At 41.6% G+C, this 21,455-nt stretch overlaps 1 protein-coding gene across 2 annotated transcripts in view; it reads right to left on the bottom strand.

The window, feature by feature from the left end:
• The window catches only part of AP3B1 (adaptor related protein complex 3 subunit beta 1), a 127,977-nt gene extending 123,283 nt beyond the window's left edge, over positions 1 to 4,694 (bottom strand). The window contains exon 1 of one of the 2 annotated variants that reach the window (XM_083576036.1): positions 3,705 to 4,694. In XM_083576036.1, the coding sequence (XP_083432162.1) occupies positions 3,705 to 3,850 (146 nt within the window). In that variant the 5' untranslated portion in view covers positions 3,851 to 4,694. Of the gene's footprint in view, positions 1 to 3,287; positions 3,390 to 3,704 lie in introns of those variants that run through there. The other variant, XM_083576037.1, reaches the window with a different exon arrangement.
• Between the last annotated feature and the right edge of the window lie 16,761 nt (positions 4,695 to 21,455).

The following is a 21,455-nucleotide window of genomic DNA, read 5'->3' as shown; positions in this document are numbered from 1 at the left end:
GGGGCACCCGCTACATGCTCTGCTGATAGGGATTCTAGATACTGTTCCACTGAGGAGAGGAGGCTGGTTGCCTCTTGCACAAGGGCCTGTGACTTGCTTTCACCTTCTTTACATATATATGCCTTGGTGGCGATGCTGTTGGAAAGGATCAGCCTGTGCTTGCCCTCCACCAGCCTCTCAGAGTGGGAGAGGGCCAGTCTGAGTGCTCCGAGTTCCAACGAACCTATGAGTTATTTGGCTTCCTCCTTGGATCAGGTTTCTTGGACATACTGATCTTCTGTGTGGGGTCCACACACCAAGAGCGTCGCATCTGTCATTATCTGCACCCATGGTTGCGCCCTGAAGGAGTGTCCCCTTTCTAAAGCCAGGGAAATCCACCACCTGAGGACCCTAATGGGCCTGTAGGAAGTGGGAGAACATGGGGACTGCAGGTTGGCCCCAGAGCTTGATCCAGCCAGGTGAGTCACTCTGGGGTAAATGACAGCATCCTGGGGGGGGGGAGGCATGAGCAGTTGCCCTCCCTTCCTTTCATGCTTACCAATACTTCTGGGAGCACTGCAGCTTCTAGGACAGGCCATTGCAGGTCCCCCATTACCTCTGTGGTCAAAGGACTCACTGTTGAGAACAGGGAGATCCCAGGTCCCCTTACATGGGTGGTCTGGTTTCTCAGCCAATGAGTCTGCAGAGAGCTCCCCAATAGTAGTCAAATAACTGAGACCGAGCTATCAGCAATCCAAAATTAAGTTACAATAAGCATTTCCTTTTAAATTCTGTTTCACAATACAATCTAAAATTGCCTTGAAAGATCATAATTACTAAGGTGTTGTTGTTTTAATCTTCTCTATAAACTCCAAAGTTTCAGAAGCAAATGTTTCACTTGCAACAGTGCCTCTTTGAAAATGCCAAATTGCAATGATACATTTTATTGGATATAAAGAAAGGAAACAACTAGATTACGAACAACAAGCAACACAATTACGTTTTAACCACACTTCCCAATTTACAGAATGTAATGAAATCTTATTTGGTAATTAAATGCCAACTTAAACAAGATTGCCAATACAGATTACATAACAAATGAATTGTGAGACTGCATGTGCCTCCTGCTGTAAAAGCTCTTCAAGACCTTAGATTTACCTGCAAGATCTGCCAACTCAAAATGGCATTTTTTATCACTTTCAGCCTATACAATATTCCAATTCAATGTTCTTCAGTAATCAAGTTTATTAACGGCTCATCTCATCTCAATTTATCATATAAACCATAGGGCCACATTAGATATTCTTCTTACAAAGTATTAAGGGCCAAACTAAATATAAAATTAATACAACTTGTTTGGAATGCCATGATTTTTTTAGAAAATAAACAGCAGCTTTGGGGTAGTGGGGGAGAAAAATCAGGACCAAAACCAAGGCAGGGTTGTTTTTTAAAGCACTTCAATAAATTTGAACACGAACACACATACACAAAGCTGCTTTCATTGGATGGCAGATTCTTTCTTGATGCAAATAGTATCTGGGAGGGGCGATTTTTATCAGAACTACAGTGTGGAAGGAATAGGCTAGAAAACCCTCCCTCTTTGCTGCAATCCAAATTCTGACTTGCTTCTCCTATATCTGCTATATAAAGTTAAAGAAGAAGCACACAATGCTGTTTAACAAAGTGTGTCTAGCCCCAGGCCTACACTTCTGGATGGTTGGCAGCAAGCTATCAAATTATGTTTTGGGAATTACATTAACTTACCGTACATTTATTAATTTTAATTTTTTTACTGGTGTTGGGTATTTTACTAAACTGGACTTTTTAGCATTATGGCTGGTTCTGTTAGTGAATATTTTAGTGTTATTTTTTGTGTTTCGACTTCTGTATATTTAGGGAGTGTTAGGACTCTCTAATAAAGAAACAAACACCCAATTTGTGTTATTAGCAAATAAAATGTAAACCACAATACCTGTTCCCTAGTTAAAGTTAAGACACTGGTGCTGACACTACAAGATGAGCATCTCTTTGTTGTAAAAATAATTTCTCACTTTTATGGATACATGATTCAAAGTAGCTTGCCATGCCATAGGAGACTGAAAATAGGCAGTACTATGCCTGAGGTAAAATAAATAATGGCACACAAGCAGCATACTGTAGGTAGGAGACTAGTTAGAAGTGAAAGCAGATTAGGGTTTATGTTTCCACTTCTGTGAAAGCAAGGTCTCAAAAAGCCACCTGTGAACATGACACATTACTACATAAGACTTAATCCCAAGGCACATGTTCAGGTCTGTATGTGTAAAGCAGCAAAAGAAGGAACCCTATCAGAAGAGAAAGCTAACAAAATTACTCAATTACATGATTTAAATTAAGTATAAATAATTCTGTTCTATTATACATCTAGGTTTATAAATGGTTTGAACTTCAACTTTAAAAAGTATTTTCTTCTGTTTTGTTTAAATGAATGAACAGCACTGACTAGCAACCTTCTTGAACTCAAAACATTTCTAACTTACAATGTTTCAAGAGTACAGACTAATCACTCACTTGTACACACACATGCACACAAAGTAGTATTATCAAGCTATAACCAGTAAATTATTCTACAAGTGGCACTTGTTTTTACTGGAAAATGTATTGTGTGAAACACTGAAGTTACAAATAGCAGAATTTATGATTTATTAAGTCTTCTAAATAAAGGGTTCCCAGTACAATTTATTTCAATTTTAACATTTGTTAAAACAATGGACACTTGAAGACCATTAAGAGGCTATCCAAGATCTCGTGGGAACAGAGCACCACATAATCAAATTTAAAAGGGGAGGAAGCATATTGCCACCTCCGCCCCATCAATAAATATGAAATGTTACCAATATCGGCAAGCTGAAATGGCAATATAAAGAGTCCATGGGCCAGTATGAGCGGTAATATGAAATAATACCCCCTTCATCAAGCATGAATCAAAGGTTTATCCAGTCTCTCCACTGTGGCCAACCCAACTTGACTGAAGAATCAAAAATAATCTTGTGATCCAATCCCACCCTCAACATAACTTCCGCCAGTGTCTCCCTGATTTCAAAGCTATCAGTGTCTCCAGGAGCACAAGAGTTTGAATGTTTACACAGAAGGAAATCGCTACCAACTTCGCTGTGACTTACTCCCTCGTGCGTTTAGGATTGCAGCATAAAGTGCATAAAACTGAAGAGGGGTCCCTGAGGCGTTTCTCATGCTGCTCTCAAGGGGCACTTCTCCTTACAGTCATTTATTACTTCCCTTGCATTGATATGCTGTATACAACTTTTTACGACGTTAGTAGGAAGAAGTCGGACTTCTCCCTTACTCCACAATTCAAGGCATAAAAAGAAAATCCGAAGCAGCCGTGTTGATCTGAAAGGAGAAACAACTGAGCTCTGAAAGCAACCGCAAGGCAGTAACTTTATTAGGGACCAACTCCCAATGTCACACACAGTCGCAGAGCAACTCATAACGGCACAACCCCGCTTTGCAGTAAGTTTCACAAAGCACCGTATTCAGGACCCCGAAGTTGTTAATAGGATTTGGGGTGGGAAGGCGGCTGGGAAGCGAGGGGGAAGAGAGACCCACGCGCGGCTGAGCGTCTGGTCTCTTCGAAGGAAGCAGCGCCTGCACTTACTGAGAGAGGAAGCCCAGCCCCCGGCCGCCCCAGCCGCGCCTCACCCCGCCTCCGGCCGTTCCTTACTTACTTCTTGGTGTCGCTGCTGAAGAGCCCGAAGGCCGTCGAGGCAGAGGAGGAGGAGGAGGAGGCGGCGGCGGTGGGTGTCGCTTCCTGGCCCACCTCGGGCTGAGCGTCCCCGGCCTGCTCGTTGTAGCCGACATTGTTGGTCGACATGCCCGCGCGCCGTTACTACTACTACTACTACCACAACTACTCCCCCCGCCTCCGGTTTCCTCGCGATCCGACTCTTCCCCGGAAGCTGAAGGAAGAGCGGCTGCCGGAGGATAGTCACGTGGTCGCCGAGAGGGGCGGGGAAGAGCGGCCTAGGGGAACTTTCTCCGGCCTGCCTCCAGGCGCCGCCGTTGCCACGGCAACGAGGCCCTTCACGCCCGAAATCCTCCGGCCCGCAGTCACGAGAAAAACCTCCTGCTCGCGACTTCCCGAAGGCGCGCCTTACACCCCCCCTCCACAAGTCACGAGGACACGGAGAAGCCGTTGAGCGATGCCACGTCACCCGCTAAGCGGTTGGTCTCGTGCGCGTACTTGGCGCCACGTATGCGAAGCTAAGGTTCCCTTACTGCCGGGGCCGGACCACCCTCGAGGCACCTCAGGCGGCAGAATCCCATTGCTTCTCCTCACTTCTCTAGTGATGTGGGGGCTGGAGAAGTGAGGAGAAGCGGAAGCAGCAGCAGTTTCTGGTGGGAGGGTCCCCCTACCATGGGAGAAGCGGCTTCTGGCGAGATTTCACCAAAACCTGGAAGTCAGCAAAGCAGGGCAAAAGGTGCCCCCGGTGGTGCTGGAGAAGTTATCTGCTACTGCCAGAGATACGAGAAGCGGCGTTGTACAGCAGCAGGCCCACCACCACCACCACTGTGCCTCATGATATGATTCAGGAGTGAGTCTTAAGGACCAAATTGAGAGAACTAAAGGTCCCTGTTCCTTTCCTAGGTGATCTAGCTGCACAGACACACAGAGAGAGAAAGCAACTAGAGGGTTGTTGAGAAGGCCAATACATTTTAAATGGACAAAGGAGGGTTGGACAGCTTTCCAAAAATTGCGGGAGGCAGTGGAAGATAGGAGTGCCTGGCGTGCTCTGGTCCATGGGGTCACGAAGAGTCGGACACGACTAAACGACTAAACAACAACATTCCATACTAAAAACCATACTAAAAAACCCCCAAACCCTAAGCACTGCTATACTCAGGAACATAAGCATCAGCAGAACAGTCACTGTTTCCTGTACCTGGACAAGCTGGGAGGGGAGAAGAAATCACTGTTCAGAAAAACCCAAAATTACATATACAGTGGTACCTCTGGTTACGTTCTTAATTCGTTCCAGAGGTCCGTCCTTGACCTGAAACTGTTCTTAACCTGAAGCACCACTTTAGCTAATGGGGCCTCCCGCTGCTGTCGCGCCACCAGAGCACGATTTCTGTTCTCATCCTGAAGCAAAGTTCTTAATCCGAGATACTATTTCTGGGTTAGCGGAGTCTGTAACTTGAAGCGTATGTAACCCAAGGTACCACTGTAAATGGTGGGCACAATTCAAGCATCTGCAAACACCATCAAACACATACCTACCTGGCATAGGAGAACCTTGATCAGCAAGGGAAACACCTTGAAGGAGGTTTTCCCAGGGTGAGGCTCATCCACTGCACCAGGCAAAAATATTTCTCTATAACAAGGCCTTTGGCTGATAAAACAATAAGCTTTTTAATGTATTTGGGGGTGGGTATTGGTTTGTTGGTTTTGTTATGTATTTTGTGTTCTCATTTTGTATCTTTATGTTGTGAACTGCTCTGTGATCTTTGGATGAAGGGCTGTATACGGTTTAAATAAATAAATACTGTGAAACTTCTGTTCACCAATTTTCATTTATCACATTCTGTTGTTTTACTGTTGTTTTATTAAGTTTATGTGTGGGGGGTTTCTTGCAAACCATCCTGCAATAATTTATTTGCTGAGTGCTCAGGTTGTATCTCTTAACAACTGTCATTTTATTGACTGCAATATGGGGTGGGGGAGAGGGGCAGTTGGCCTTATTATGTAGGTACCAGCATACTTTTTAGTGTTAACTGTTACATTATTGTCACTGCATATTTGTTTGGTGCCCTCTTGTGGTTCAGATTGTGAATTACAAAGTTAACCTTAGTTGTAGTTTTATTACAGTATGTAAAGGAAGTGGCAGCCTGATTTTATTCATGTTCACTTGTAAGTAAGCCCCACTAAGTTAATTTGAAGCGTGTGTGTGTCTCACACAAACTTGCAATTGTTATCCATATATCTTTTGTTTCATTAATTATGCAACAGAAAAAGGGTCACTTCTGGTCAGTATCCAGTATTGCTTCTGAAATACAATTGACCTTCACACTGGCATTGCAGGTTCCATTTCCCCTAAATTTAATATTTATTATTCCCAGTTAGCAAGAAATCAAACTTTGTTAGTGGAACATTTGCACTCCAATTGCACCGGATTACTACCGTATTTTTTGCCCTATAGGACGCACTTTTCCCCCTCCAAAAATGAAGGGGAAATCTGTGTGTGTCCTATGGGGCGAATACAGGCTTTCGCTGAAGTTCCCACAAGGAGTTCCCACAAGGCTCCCTAGGCTGCGGATAGCAGCCTGCTGCACGGAGCGCGGGGTGCCCTGAAGCAGAGCGCCCCGCGCTTCGGGCAGACATCGGCCAGCCCCACAAACTCGGGGGACAGCGGGGAGGCGCAGCGCCGCCATCCCACTGTTCCTCGACCTGGTTTGGTTTCCCCGACCTGGTTTTGGGGGGAAATAAAGGGGGAGGGGAAATTCCTTTATTTCCCCCCCCCAAAAAAAACTGTGTGTCCTATGGGACAGAGCATCCTATGGGACGAAAAATACGGTAGGTTAGAGCTTTAAAATTTCTTATCAGTTGTTCAGTGGTTCTCGGCTAATTAACCACAGAAGCCCCTTGGGACAGTCCAGTAAGAGAGTGGAATCCAGGAGTATTTGCAAACTATAAACCTTCTTCAGTGGGGAGTGCAACCCCTCCCAGAACAGGTTGTCTGCCTTATTCTAGGACATGGGAATCACCCACACACATCCATCTTATCAGGACTCAGCTGCTGGGGGGCAAGGCGGTTGAACCCATGCAGCCCATCGCAGTTCCCAGGCATGGGTCCAACACCTTCATAGCCTTTCCTGATTCAAATGAAATAGACAGCTAGAGCTGCATTATTAATGTGCTGGTGACACAGTGCTCCAGATCCTTAGATGACTGCTTCCAATGATTTCATACAAATAAATGTTAAATAGCCTAGGACTCCACAGCCCCAAAACTATGAGCCAAGTAACAGTGCCCTAATGCTACTTTCTGGCAATGATCCTTCAGGTAGGAACAGAGCTCTGAAAAACAGTATCTCAGCTTCAACCTTCCTGAGTCATTCCTGAAGAGTACTGTACTGGGCAGCTTCCAACACCACCCTTTCAGCCATCTTGCCCAGGAAGTGAAGATTTAGAGTCTGAGCAGATCCAGAGAGGGCCTCTTCAGGAGTCACCACATCCTGCCTCTTTCAGGGTAGTGGGCATAAGTCCCACATGTAGTGCTGTGTTGACCATTCCCTGGACCTATTCAGTCAATCACCTCTTGGAGTTTATCAGCCATGATGGACAGAAATAGAGAGCATGCTGCTACCCTGACTTCTACAAGTGTCCTGCAGGCTGCAACTAGTTGGTGCTTGAAGGCCCTCCAATGGACCTGCACTAATTGTGACATAAAGTTTGGCACAGAGCCAAGTGATTTTACCCTTTGCAAATCTCTTAACAGCAGGCTTTTGAGTGGTCCCTATCAGCTAATTTACCATACTAAAAAGCTCTGCTGGACAATTCACTAAAAACACAATCGAAACAGAGAAGTATGCGCTCTTTTTGCCACTGCCACTGTCACATGCATTGTGGTTGTACTTGTGTTTGATCAAATTCATATTGGGACTTATCCCACCTGTGCTCCAATCATCAGCCAGCCCACTTCATTGTTGCTCAGGGGGCATATACCAAAAGGTATCTTTCTGATTATAATGTTAATACCATGCCTCTGTGAAATAAAAGCTCATTGAGCTATCAATGCATATCTGCAGTGGGAAAATATCAAAAGGTTGGTTAATAGAACAGTTATGGTGTTAAAACATGGTATAAAATATATATCTTAAGAGCACTAGCTGTTCACATGTACAGATTCTATGCATTTGTTTCTGATAAAGCATCAGAAATGTATTATGGTATTCATAGGAATCATGCCTGTAGAGATGGAGAGTAGGACACATTTTTTCTATTTCATTATTGTAGAAAGGGCCATCTACTGATCAGTTATTTACTCTTGCTAGATATTGAAAACACTTTCTAATAAATTCTAATTAAATCTTTTTCTTCATTAAATCTTAATTTTCTAATTAAATCTTTATCGACCTGTCTCCTGGTTGCAAATAGTGGCTTCTTGTACTGTGGTATAAATGTAAAGCATTTCACTCGCAGCCTGATCCTGTGCTGAGTTAGGTGCATCTCAGTCCATTGGTTTCCATGGGTATGAGGTGCTAAGTCTGCCCAGGATGGGGCTGTCAGTCTGTTGCCATGTCTAGCACTCTGAGCCCTTGAGGAAATGGCAATGCACAAAAGGGACATGGGTCAAGAGTTTGACAGCAGCATGGATTCATAATTGGCTTTACTTGTTTATTATGCAGTGCAATTATAATCTGAGCTGTCTCTTGTGGAATTCTTACTGAGAGGGAAATTATGTAGAAGATTTTGCAGCATTAATAAAGAGTAGCATGATTCATTTGTTTAAGATCAGACAATTAAAAAGGCAACAATAGAAATGTCAACAGAACAACAAAATTTGTAATCTTGTATGGGTGTTTGCCTTGGAAACAGACAAAGGCTTTATTGGCATGCTTGAATAATCCATAATATCTAGATATTTTCCCTTGACCTAGTTTGCATAATCCAAATCAAAAGTGTCATCATATACTTACAATAGAGAGGGAAGCTTAGCTCTGCCTGAGCCAGGTTTAGACAATACATGTTGGCTTCAGAAGAAAAGATAATAAGTTAACCTCTACTTGCTAAACTATCACTGTGTTCCTTCTTCCTTCTGAGCTGCGAAAACTTCAGTTTGCTTTGCAAAAAAGAACACTGGGGACATATACTATACTGCTTGTATAGTAATCTGATTAGAAATGTATTGTTTTCAGCAAGCAGGAATATGTGTAAGCATCCTGATGCAAATTCAACAACCAGTTCCCTAGAGTCAAAGCAGCATTCAAGACAAAGAATAATTTTATTTTTCCACAAGCCTATGGTTACAATCCTGTGCCCACATACTTGGGAATTTCTAAGTAAACATGCATTGGATTGGGGTGTCTCTGAACAATCTATGAGTCATAGTGTACCAGCTGAAGGGACACAGATTTTTTTAAACAAAAGTTTCACTACAGCAGCAGAACATAAGATCTTCTGGTATATCCATCATGGCAGCAGCATAACACCTCAGATACACTGGTGAAACACTCTGCTGGCAGACTTGTCAGTGGAATGATTAAAATGTGGTGGGGTCACAGACAACCGACAAACGTGTTTACATCATATCCTATACCCTTTCAATTCATGACCACATGCTCCGCTTATATGATATTGCAGATATTAATATTGCACAGCCTGAAGTGACTGGATGCATAAAAACTGACTCCTTTTGGAATAAAAATTGTCTAGACCCATTTGTTTGATTCAAAACTTTACTTGCAGAACTTTCTTCAAAACAGAACAAAAACATCAAAGATACATCCAAAAAAAATTCATAAAACATATGGTTATCCAAGCACAGGCTCAACATCTTTTTAGAAATAAAATAACTTATCAAAGCTGAAAAACACAGTTCTCCCCCTCACAGGCTTCATTAGCCTGAACTCCAGCTCCTAAGGCTGTTGAGGTCCTGGAGAGGCATCTTACTCCCACAGAGCCTCAGCCACAACCCTTCCAAGACAGAGAAAATTGCAATTCACTACCTCTTGTGTTATCTAAGGTTAAATACAAATTTGTTAGCTAGCAGAGAACAACAATAACAATTAATTATCAACCCATCAAGGAGCTCAGAGTCCTATTCTTGACTTCAATATAGCTCCATGGAAAATCACCATGTTAAAGCCTTCAGTAATACACATTCAGGCATTCTCCGTTTCAGTGTCAATTAAACAATTACACTTAACATATATTTATCATAAACACCTAGGTGGTCACTATTGGAAAAAGGATGCTAGACTAGAAGCATCCTCCTAATTCAAGCAGATTATTTATTTCATTCACAAGCAAGGGAGAATTCTGTTTGGTGAACTGAAAGTAATGAGATGCAGAAAATGGCACAAGGTACAACACATTTCAGATGGCAGGAAAAAGTAAGATTAGTTTTCTAACTAAAACATGAACACTAAGGGTAACTACAAACTGCCTGCTGTGTGATGGCCAATCAAACTACCTGCATGGTAAACTGGCTGCTTGTTACCATTCCTCAGATGTGTCAGTGTGAGACCATTTCACCTCCTAGCTGAAAACTGCGTACAACCAGCTCCCTCAGATCAGTTGCCCTATTGTGAGTCTACAAGCAGCCTCTTGGCTCTCTGTGGTAACCCAGTAATGAAGAGGAAAAAAGGTGCAGAAAGGATACAGTCCAGAAACCAATAACATTTTGCAGAGAGTGAAACACTTAACTTATTTGCCCTAGTGTAAAATCTTTTCTAATATTTGATCATTCATAAATGGTTTCTGGATGGAATGTAACAAATTGTCTGAGAATCAGATCTGTAAGCATTTGCTACACTCAAGTGCGCTTGTATATGAACGAGGTGAAAAGGCCAATAAATTATTTTCTTGGCAGATCAAGGATGAGGAATTTGAGAGATCTATTTTGGAAACAACACTAGATACACAGATGGTAATTTCAGACTAGCAGAAAATTAATCAAGCTTTTTTGTCACAGAGTCCTCGTACAGTTTGCCTCAGTGCAGTGTCCATACAGGACTCAGTTGTGGGAGCTTGAAGCTTTCAGACATGCAAGTTGGTGCTTTTGTAATGCAGTTTCTCTTCTCGGCTTTGAAAGGAAATAGAAATTTATCTGTTCTAAAGGTCAGAGAGCTCTTTCAAAGCTTTTGCTTTCATAGGTGATGCGAGGGGAAAACTGACTAGTACAAAACCACATACAGTGGTACCTCAGGTTACATACGCTTCAGGTTACAGACTCCTCTAACCCAGAAATAATACCTCAGGTTAAGAACTTTGCTTCAGGATGAGAACAGAAATTGTGCTCTGGAGGCGTGGCAGCAGCAGGAGGCCCCATTAGCTAAAGTGGGGCTTCAGGTTAAGAACAGTTTCAGGTTAAGAACGGACCTCCGAAACGAATTAAGTACGTAACCAGAGGTACCACTGTATTAAGAAAAGTATTGTATGTAAACCATAAGTATTTTTAAACTACAAAAAATAGGAAACATATTAATGCAGAGATTGACCCTCAACGTGAGTGTCTTATTTCACCAGTCACAAAGTGCATCCAACTTTTAGATTTTTTCACAAGGATTCCTAATGCAAATGCACATAAGCATGCACACACACTGGAAAAGATTAGCCATCTTAAATGGTGAGAATGCTGTCATCTACGCCAGGCATCCCCAACCTTTGGCCCTCCAGATGTTTTGGACTACAATTCCCATCATCCCTGACCACTGGTCCTGTTAGCTAGGGATCATGGGAGTTGTAGGCCAAAACATCTGGAAGGCCGCAGGTTGGGGATGCCTGATCTAGGCTGTCAAGGTCAAAGTGTTACGTAATGTCATCCAGACTGTCAAGGACACGGGTGGGTGGGGGAGGAGAGAGAAACAAGAGAAAATGGAAAAAGACTAAGTGCTCTTTCACACATGAAGCCAATGTGAAGAGGTATAGCTCAGTGACAGAGCATCTGCTTTGCATGCAGAAGATCTCCCGTTCAATCTCCAGGTAGGTCTGAAAATGTCCCCTATCTGAAATCCATTAGAGCCACCACTACCAGTCAGGGTGGACAAATACTGAGCTGAATGGACCAGTGATCTGACTTCCTGTGTTCCAATATTCCAAACTTAACCAAATGTGATACTGCAGTCATATATCATAGGTGTGTTTTTCACAAAAGCAAACTCCTCTTTTCTGACTGATGTTAATAGAAAATCCACTTTATCATTCTTGGGCTGCAGGTGTGTTTACTTTGATGACATGCAGAAGAAGTATGCTGAAACTAATGTATCAGACAAAATCTTAGCTTGAAATTCTTTGCCACAATTGTGCTTTTGACTCTGTATTAATCTGAACAGATCAGGTTTGCTAAATGTCTTTTCCAAAGGGAAGACTTCAGAGTAACTAAAACACATTCTAAAGATTTAGTAACAAAGATACTTCAGCAGCCTGAAGTCAAATGGCAGTTTGAACCCAGGTGAAGCTATGAACTACTCCAATTATCCCAAACAAACAGGTTTTAAACCCCTGTGGATTTCAGTAGCACTGCTACTTGGTTAACCGAGTGGCTGGAAGTCACCAGAACAGCTACTTCCCACGGTTCCTGATTTAGTGCTGTAGTTTGCAATCCGGGTTACAGGGTACAGTTTGGGGAACAGTATTATGATATTTAGAGTTTCAATTTCTTATTTCACGATGTCATAGTTTACTATATATTTAACAAACAGTACATACTGTTTTATTGTAAATAGAACTTCTAAGTGGTTTACAAAAATAAACATTAAAATTTTCGGTTAAAAACAGGAACAAAAAAAATCAAAATAGAATTACAAGCAAGTTTAAGATAAAAACAGATAAAAACAGATGTTGACTTCCATGTGCTGGGAAAGACCTGCCTGAATTTTTCTTTCTGTAATTCCAACTGTGAGCACCAGAGGTAGATGTTTTCACAGAAAACATTAAAATTAACTTCACTTAATAATCACTGCTTACTGCCGCTATTAACATTTCCCAGTTTACACTTTATGAACAGGAATATAGTCTGGCATTTACCTCTAAGACTGAAATCCCATATACTGTATTCACTAAACCAAGAATAGACAAGTGTAACATAAGATTGTACTACTAAGTCCTTAACTTAGAAACATAGAATTGTATTGTTGGAAGAGACCAATCTCCTGCAATGCTCGAAGTTTTTGCCCAACATGGGGTTTGAACCCATGATCCTGAGATTAAGAGTCTCATGCTCTAATAACTGAGCTATTCCAACAATTAGTGCTATTAGTGATACATGACTACCATAGTCATCCCCTATAAAGAGCAAAAAAACTAACTATAGCAGGAATGCAATCCCCAACACATAACTGCACACATGGTTATTTTTATTGAACTTTTCTGCTACACACAAGAAATGAAGAGAGTGAGGCCAGCGTAACAAGATGAATCTGCATAAATGCAAGTTGTTGGCTGCTAGATGGGACTGGTGAGAGTTGCAACCTATAATACGTGGCAGCGCTTTTACCAATAAATAGTTTATCCTAATGTTCAATAGACGTCTAGCCTCCTGTAACTTGAGCTCATTAGATCTGGGCCCTCATTACAACGCGCTGTCCTGGCTCCCACTCGTTGAAGAACTCGGGTTGCAGTTTCTATCCATAGCTTCAATGCTCAAATCAGCACACTATATAGGCAAAATGCAGTTCTGTGGCACAGCATACCTGCACAAGCAAAGACGGAGACCTAGCAATGACATGGCCCCTGCAACACCGTTCCAAGGGAAAGGGGTGGGCACAACAAAGTGCAGCAACTGGTTCTGCTTCTTAGACTGGGCATACAACCATCTGCTCATGCCTGCACTGGTGTCTCCATGACAGGCAATGGAGGAAGGGTTACTGCCTCATCAACAGCTGATGGAACAGGCGGGGCAACAATCTCCTCTGGAGAGGTGGGACTGCACTTGGTTTCTGACAACTCCAGAGGTGGAGTTGTGGTGCGATAGGCGAGCCAGAACCAGCTGCTGGCAGCTACAGTGGTGGAGCCTGTGCCTTGTACTGTGGGGATTGATGGGGAGATGGGACAAAGCGAGGGAAATTCCACATACACCCACCCACAGGATCTTCCACAGGATCTCCTAACCCAGATAGAAACCTTCCCAGCCCACTGGATCCCTCCCCAGTGTCATCTGTCTTGATTCAGCACTGGACACTATTCCAGATCCAACAGGTATGGAGAAAAAGTTGCACTTCTTAACTGCTTCTATTAATGCAGCTTAGAGTGGCATTAGAGATTTTCCCCTACTAGCACTACACTGCTGACCCAGGTTCTGCTTGTGATCAACTGCAATCTAGATAGCTCTTTCACAGGTAATACTGCTAGGCCAGGAATTTCTCCATCCCATGCTTGTGCGTTTTTGTCTTTTGCCTAAATGGAGAGTTTTGCAGTTGTTTCTGTGGAATTTCATTTTGTTAGTTTCATCACAGTTTTCCATTCCATCAAGCTTGATGAGGACTTTGAGGAGTTTTGCAACCAGCTATGAATCCTCATGACAGTATTATAATCGAGCCAGCATTTAGCCAGTTTGCTAATCAAAATATCATGGGGAACTTTGTCAAATGTTCTGCTGAAATCAAGATAAATTACATCCACAGCAGAGAGAGCACTATTCTATGACACTATTCTATGAATGTTTACTTGAAAGGAAGTCATCTGTCTCTTCCACATATTTTGCCACTTCATAGCCTTGCAATCTGCCTAATATAACCTATTATTTATTGGCCTTATCATCTGCTCAATATAAAATAGCTGAAATCTTCTCCTAGACCAGATAAACTAAATAGTTCAGTTTGCGTCATGTGGCGTATCATGAAACATTCTTACAGCTATTTTCTGCATTTTATTTTTCCTTACTAGCTTTTATTGTATTCAAATAAAAGAAGTGGAAAATGTAGTAGAGTCAGCCAATAAAACTTATGCTTCTGTTCAAAACAAGCACATGGTTGGAAGAGTTTAATTTCACCAGCTACATTTTATAATATTTATGCAGTTCTTTGTTTGCTGCATTTCATGTGCAAAAACAAATACCTAAGTAGCTTTTACTAACAGGAAAAGAGAGCAAATGAGGACACACATAAATGACACATTTCACTAGGTTTAATGGGGTGAGCAATCCTAAAAATAAGGTTATTTTCTTCTGACCCTCCATTTCCAATTTGGGATGTAGATGTAATGTGGTCCACTCATATAAGGCAGTCACATGGGTTCCACTTCACTGGCATACCTGAGTGTTGTCACACACAATAAAGTACCTTCTTAGAACTTAGATCAAGGGTAGGCAACCTAAGGCCCGTGGGCCGAATGCAGCCCAATTGCCTTCTCAATCCGGCCTGTGGATGGTTCAGGAATCAGTGTGTTTTTACATGAGTAGAATGTGTGCTTTTATTTAAAATGCATCTCTGGTTTATTTGTGGGGCCTGCCTGGTGTTTTTACATGAGTAGAATGTGTGCTTTTATATAAAATGCATCTTTGGGTTATTTGTGGGGCATAGGAATTCGTTCATTTCCCCCCAAAAAACTACAGTCCGGCCCCCTACAAGGTCTGAGAGACGGTGGACTGGCCCATGGCTGCAAAAGGTTGCTGATCCCTGACTTAGATAAAAAAACCAACAAAGATAGCTAAAGAATTTGTTGCTTGAGGCAGTGATCTAGGAGAACACCTTCATTAAGCAGGAGTTACTGTGTGTGTTTTTCAGCTTCTCTCCTGGTTCAGGGTCTGTGGTAAGTCAGTATACCTGGGAACTGTAAAACAGAAGCAGGTAAACAGTTGCCACATAACAGGAGATGAGGTCGGGCAATGAGACTTGGATAGTAAGGGGACGTGGTAAGGGGACGATGGGTTGAAGGGCTGGAATGTGGAGGTAAACAGGGACTAGATCTTTGTCTCAACTTAGCCAGACCAAATATGACAAGCTAGCTGCCATAAAAATGGGGTTTGGGGCATATTGCACAAAAGCTAAAGTGTGGCTTTTGACTTAGGTTATGTACGTTGTAAAGAATATTCCTTTTAAATAAGCCAACTTAAGCATAATAAACAGAAGCTGCCCTTGGTGTTACAAAGAAATTGTATTTTAATTTCCCCTGATCAAATTGGGAGTACTGTATGGAATACAGAATATTGTCTAATACCTCAACATACCAGGAAGAAATATGACTAAAAATGAGCATGTAATCTCATCAGTATCACAGCAGATGCAGATTTAACATGAGTATGGACATCAGTTTCTGCTAAGCACCATCAGATTGATTTACCTGTAATTTCTAGTGCCATTAGGAAAAGGGTTGTGGGTTTACCTTATTGTAAATGTGTTATTTTTAGATACAGTGAAAAAAGGAGCACCCATCTTTTTGTTGTAGTTGTTTAGTCGTGTCTACAACCACAACAAAAAGATGTTGTGCTCCTTTTTTCACCCATCTTTGTTTTATTACATTGACTATATGGAGATGGACCTGCATGATAGGAACAGTGGCACATGCTTTATTATCAAGCCTATTTAACTAAAGGGAAGGGGCAGATTTTGATCTGAAATTAAGGACGCAATAAACCCTAGGCACACTTATGTTGGAGCACGCCTCACTGAACTTAACACGGCTTACTTCTGAATAAAATTCAATGCATTGGATTGGCCCACATAGCTTTAATGATAGATTATTAATTGCCTAAATACCTTTTTAGCTTGATTGCTTTTTGATTAGGCTGCAATTAAAACTTGCAACCTAATCAAAAGGCAATCAAGCTAACAAGAAGGGAACTTGGGACAGAGCCATCATGGACAACTCTTGGATGCTTATGCATAAAGAGCATGTGCTTATGCATAAAGCCCCCATTGGGTGGGGTCCTCACCATGGAGGCCTGAGGCCCAAAGATCTGATTTACATATGGGCTGAGCTAGCTGCAGCGCAGGGCCTTATAATCTAGGGGGGGCTTGGCCTCTTGCAAAATAAAAAATTAAACAGGCAGATTTTACTATTTAGGCCCAGTTGCTTAGTAATATTAAACATGTGGTGTATGAATCTATGACTGTACAACAGTTACACAAGTGCATACTCTACTGTTTAGTAGATTTCACAGAGGCTTTAAAACTACTCAGACTCAAATGATAAAGCAATACAAGTGTTCTGATCACTGCCTTTTATATCACTGTGAATCACAATATTTAATTTTGACTTTTTGTGAAAAAAATAATGAGCTATGAAAGTGCTGCTAATAAATGAAAGCAACAAAAAGAACAGAAGGAAATACTCAAATGTTTAAAGCCAATCATGTCATATGGCTTTGTACACCAAGCAGAAACAGTCCTACATAATCCCTCATACAGAACATTCATGTTTACAAACAGAAGAAAAATCAAGTAGACTACACTGAGTAGTCTGAGCAGACTGAATAACAGCCAGTTTATATACAGAACACAGCCTCCCAAGACCTTCAAGGAGAATTGTTGTCGGTAACTACCACTACAAGTACAGAAACAACTGGAGAAAGTGACAATGAAGTGATAGGACCTACGGCCCAAGAATTAACACAAGGTGCTGAAGGAACATACCATGAGATGGTTGTATCAAAAGAAGCAGTTCAAGCTCTTTACGGTCTTAAAGTATTGGAAAATAAAGCAAATTATCTGAGTGAAAACCCTTACATTGCAGACACAAAAATACCAACGGTTCATGCTACTAGTGATTTTAGAGACAATAATGTCATAGGTTTATGGTCCACATTAAATAACAAGGAAATATCATTCTGGATTGAGAAAGATCCATCGGAATGTCAGCACTGGGATGGACCTTTTACCACTTTGAAGCAAACATCTAAAAACCAAGCCTGAATCTGTTCAAAAAATTATTCTATTCCACCAAAGTAAATGGATAAATCTACCCTCAAGAATGGCTAGTGTATTCTCCCACAAAAGGAAGTGTCTACTGTTTTGTGCACAAACTTTTCTCTAACCAAACTACCTCAACTACAACTTTAGGTTCTACTGGATTTGATGGTTGGCATCACACTTATCTTGTTAAAACCCATGGAAACTCTAAAAATCATACAAACTCTCTGCTAACATACTTAACAAGAAAGTGTGCTCAAACACTCACATAAAAACTCAAAGAACAAATCAAAGCAGGATTACTGGAGCTGCACGTACTTCAGCGAGTTATTGAAGTGATTTCCCTTTTGGGGGAACGTGGCTTGGCATTTCATGGAAATGATGAAACATTTGGTTCACCAGACAATGGTAACTTTCTTAGATTGCTTGAATTAATTGCAAAATTTGATCATTTCCTGTGTGCTCACATAAATCAATATGGAAGTAAAGGCTCTGGCCAGCTATCATACTTCTCCAAAACCATATGTGAATAGGTTATCCAGTTGATGGCTAATACAGTTCAAGAAGCAACACTGAGCAACATCAAACAGGCAGCTTATTTTAGCTTATCTGTTGATTCAAACCCTGATGCTTCCCATGTTGATCAACTTACTGTCATGGTTAGATATGTTTCTCCTAGCAATGGATCACTAGCTGAATGCTTTCTGAGTTTTTTGAACTGAAATACCACACCAGTGAAAGTATGGTTGAGCCGATACTGAACTACTTCACTGAACATATGATTTCAGTACATATGATTTCAGTAAATCATATGACAATGCAGCTAATATGGCTGGAAAATATAACAGCATTCCACAAAATATTCTGGAAAGGAACAAGCTTGCAAAGTTTGTTCCATTGCGCTGGACATTCCGTAAATCGAGTTGGACGAACCACAGCTGACTTGTCCCTGGATGCAGTGAATTTTTTTTGCCATAATAAATGAGCTTTATTGTTTTTTCTCATCTTCTGCAAAAATATCAGCAATGCTAAAAAATTCTTGCCTCTTGAGTCAAAAGTTCCTAAACATTTATCAGACACAAGAAGGGAGGCTAACGCCAAAGCTACTGCAGCTATTAGTGAGAGTTATGCTTACTTACATTGTTGAAGCCCTCAGTCATATTTACTGTGATGAATCTGAAAAAGGAGATACTAGACGACAGGCTGAAAAATCTGCAGAAAATAGAATAATTTTAATTCATTTTCATGCTTTAGTTTTGGACACACTTTCATAAAGTTAGCAAGGCACTCCAAAGTTCACAAATTTCATAACACACATGTGCAAATATTTGCTGTTCACTACTGCAGTTCATATCAAACACTTGGGCTAATTTTGATGAAATTGAACAGCAAGCAAAATTCACTTTACCAGAGTACAAAACTGTCAAAAGAAAACAGACTATTGGGGGTGGGGGGAAGAATGATAGAACAGCATCCAAAGCCCAAGACAAACTTTATCCAAGAGACAAGTTTAGGGTAAATTCATTTATCCCTGTCACTGATGCTCTTGAAGCCAACCCAGACAGAAGAGCAACAGTGTAGTTGGCAATTTTTCATTTTTTTGTGAACCTACAAACAACCAAGGAACACATTTACAATGGCGTTGAGATGTTGATGCAAGAGTAGACAATTGATGATGAACTCTTACACTTTCACCTGTACATCAAACAAGCTTACCTTGGAAAAAAAAATTCAGCCACCAAGATATGTATCAAATATTACAGGAGAAAATTTGAACAGCTTTTCCAAATGTGGAAACAATTTTCAGATTGTTCCTGTGTTTAATGGTTACAAACTGTACTAGTAAAAGATCGTTTTCTAGACTAAAAGGGATAAAGAATGATCTACCGTCAACAACGTCACAAGATTGGTTGTCTGATCTAAGCATTCTCTGCATAGAAAACGACAAGCTGTAACTTACTGATTTTAATGATATAATTAATAAGTTTGCATCCAAAGGAGCACAAAAGAAACTGTTCTGACTTTGTATATAGTGCAATGTTATAACACAGCTATGATTCCCCTAAGAATGTTCTGTGTGGATGTCTTCATTAACTCCATACTTTAATAAACTTTTTATCAATGCTAAAATGTCAGCAATTTCCTACTTTCATTGAGTAGTTAAAGAAGATAACAATGTTTCATTTCTCATGAACAGATGCTCCCTCCCAAAGTCTCCTAACCCAGAGCCTCCAGTTGATTTAATCTGAGCCTGACCTCAAGTTGATTTTACCACACTCCACCACCAGCTGCATGCCATTTATTCCTTCCAACTACCCTGCTCACATTGGTCACAAATACCTATTTCCCAAGGGCAAAGTTATTCTTAAAATACAATCTGAAAAACAATTACAAATAGGGTTAAACTGGGGGGGGGATATATGCAGCTCAATCCTATCCACATTTTACTCAGAAGTCATACTGAACTAAGTGATCCCTGAAATAAAGGAGACTCTTTTGAAACAGTCATCCTGCAAAATTGTTGTCTACTTTTAAAACACTTGATGTTTTCTCGTGCACTATCCTATTTGACCCACAAGGAATCCAGTTGTACTTATTCCTAAGCAATATAAGACCAGAGCCTTAAATACATATGATCTCCAGAAAGGTTGTGGAGATAACTTCTTAAACTAATGATTAAAACACAACCACCACGATGGGTGGTTTTCAACTAAGTAGACCCACTGAAATTTATGAACATGACTAAGATCCATTGATTTCAACAGGTTTAATGTGAGTGGAATTTAGCTGAATACCACTCATTTCAATTCAGTATCACCACTGAAGTGTTTGTGAACAGCACTCAGGGAATCCCCATGTGTTACAAATAGAAAAAAGGAAGAACATCTGCCTCAGAACATCAGGAATAACTTTCTGACAAGATTCAGGTAGGTAGCCATGTTGGTCTGACAGTTGAAATAAATAAATAAATTGTCCAGTAGTACCTTAGAGACCTGAAGGGACGCGGGTGGCGCTGTGGGTAAAACCTCAGTGCCTAGGGCTTGCCGATCGCATGGTCGGCGGTTCGAATCCCCGCGGCGGGGTGAGCTCCCGTCGTTCGGTCCCAGCTCCTGCCCACCTAGCAGTTCGAAAGCACACTTAAGTGCAAGTAGATAAATAGGTACCGCTTTATAGCGGGAAGGTAAACGGTGTTTCCGTGTGCTGTGCTGGCGCTGGCTCGCCAGAGCAGCTTCGTCACGCTGGCCACGTCACCCGGAAGTGTCTTTGGACAGCGCTGGCTCCCGGCCTCTTAAGTGAGATGGGCGCACAACCCTAGAGTCGGACACGATTGGCCCGTACGGGCAGGGGTACCTTTACCTTTGAGACCAACTAAGTATGTTCTGGGTATAAGCTTTCGTGTGCATGCACACTTCTTCAGAAAGAAGCTTATACACTAAGTATGCCCAGAACATACTTAGTTGGTCTCTAAGGTGCTACTGGCCATTTTTTTTATAACTTTCTGACAGTAAGAGCTGTTCGACAGTGGAACGGACTTTCTCGGAAGGTTGTGCACTCTCCTTCCTTGGAGGTTTTTAAGCAGAGGTTGGGTGGCCATCTTCCATGGATGCTTTAGTTGAGATTCCTGCATCGCGGGGGATTGGACTAGACTAGATGACCCTCAGGATCTCTTCCAACTCTGCAATTCCATGACCCTATGAAAAGTTCGCCCCTTCCTCTCCAACCTGTAAGGCGAGAACAAAACCCTGAACTCAAGAGAATAAGCGACTCTTCCATATTAGAAGTACACGAACGAAAGAGGATGGGACGGAAAGCAAGAGCAGGCCACCTCCCCACACACTTTCGCCGCCCTCTTTTGAACCTCCGTCTCTCTTTCCGCCAACCCATCTCCTTTTCACCCTTCCATTTTAA

Source organism: Podarcis filfolensis (genome assembly GCF_964270895.1).
Source record: "Podarcis filfolensis genome assembly, chromosome: 11".
Lineage (NCBI taxonomy): Eukaryota > Metazoa > Chordata > Lepidosauria > Squamata > Lacertidae > Podarcis > Podarcis filfolensis.
Note: the sequence above shows the minus strand (reverse complement) of the source record. Positions and strands in the feature narration are given on the sequence as shown.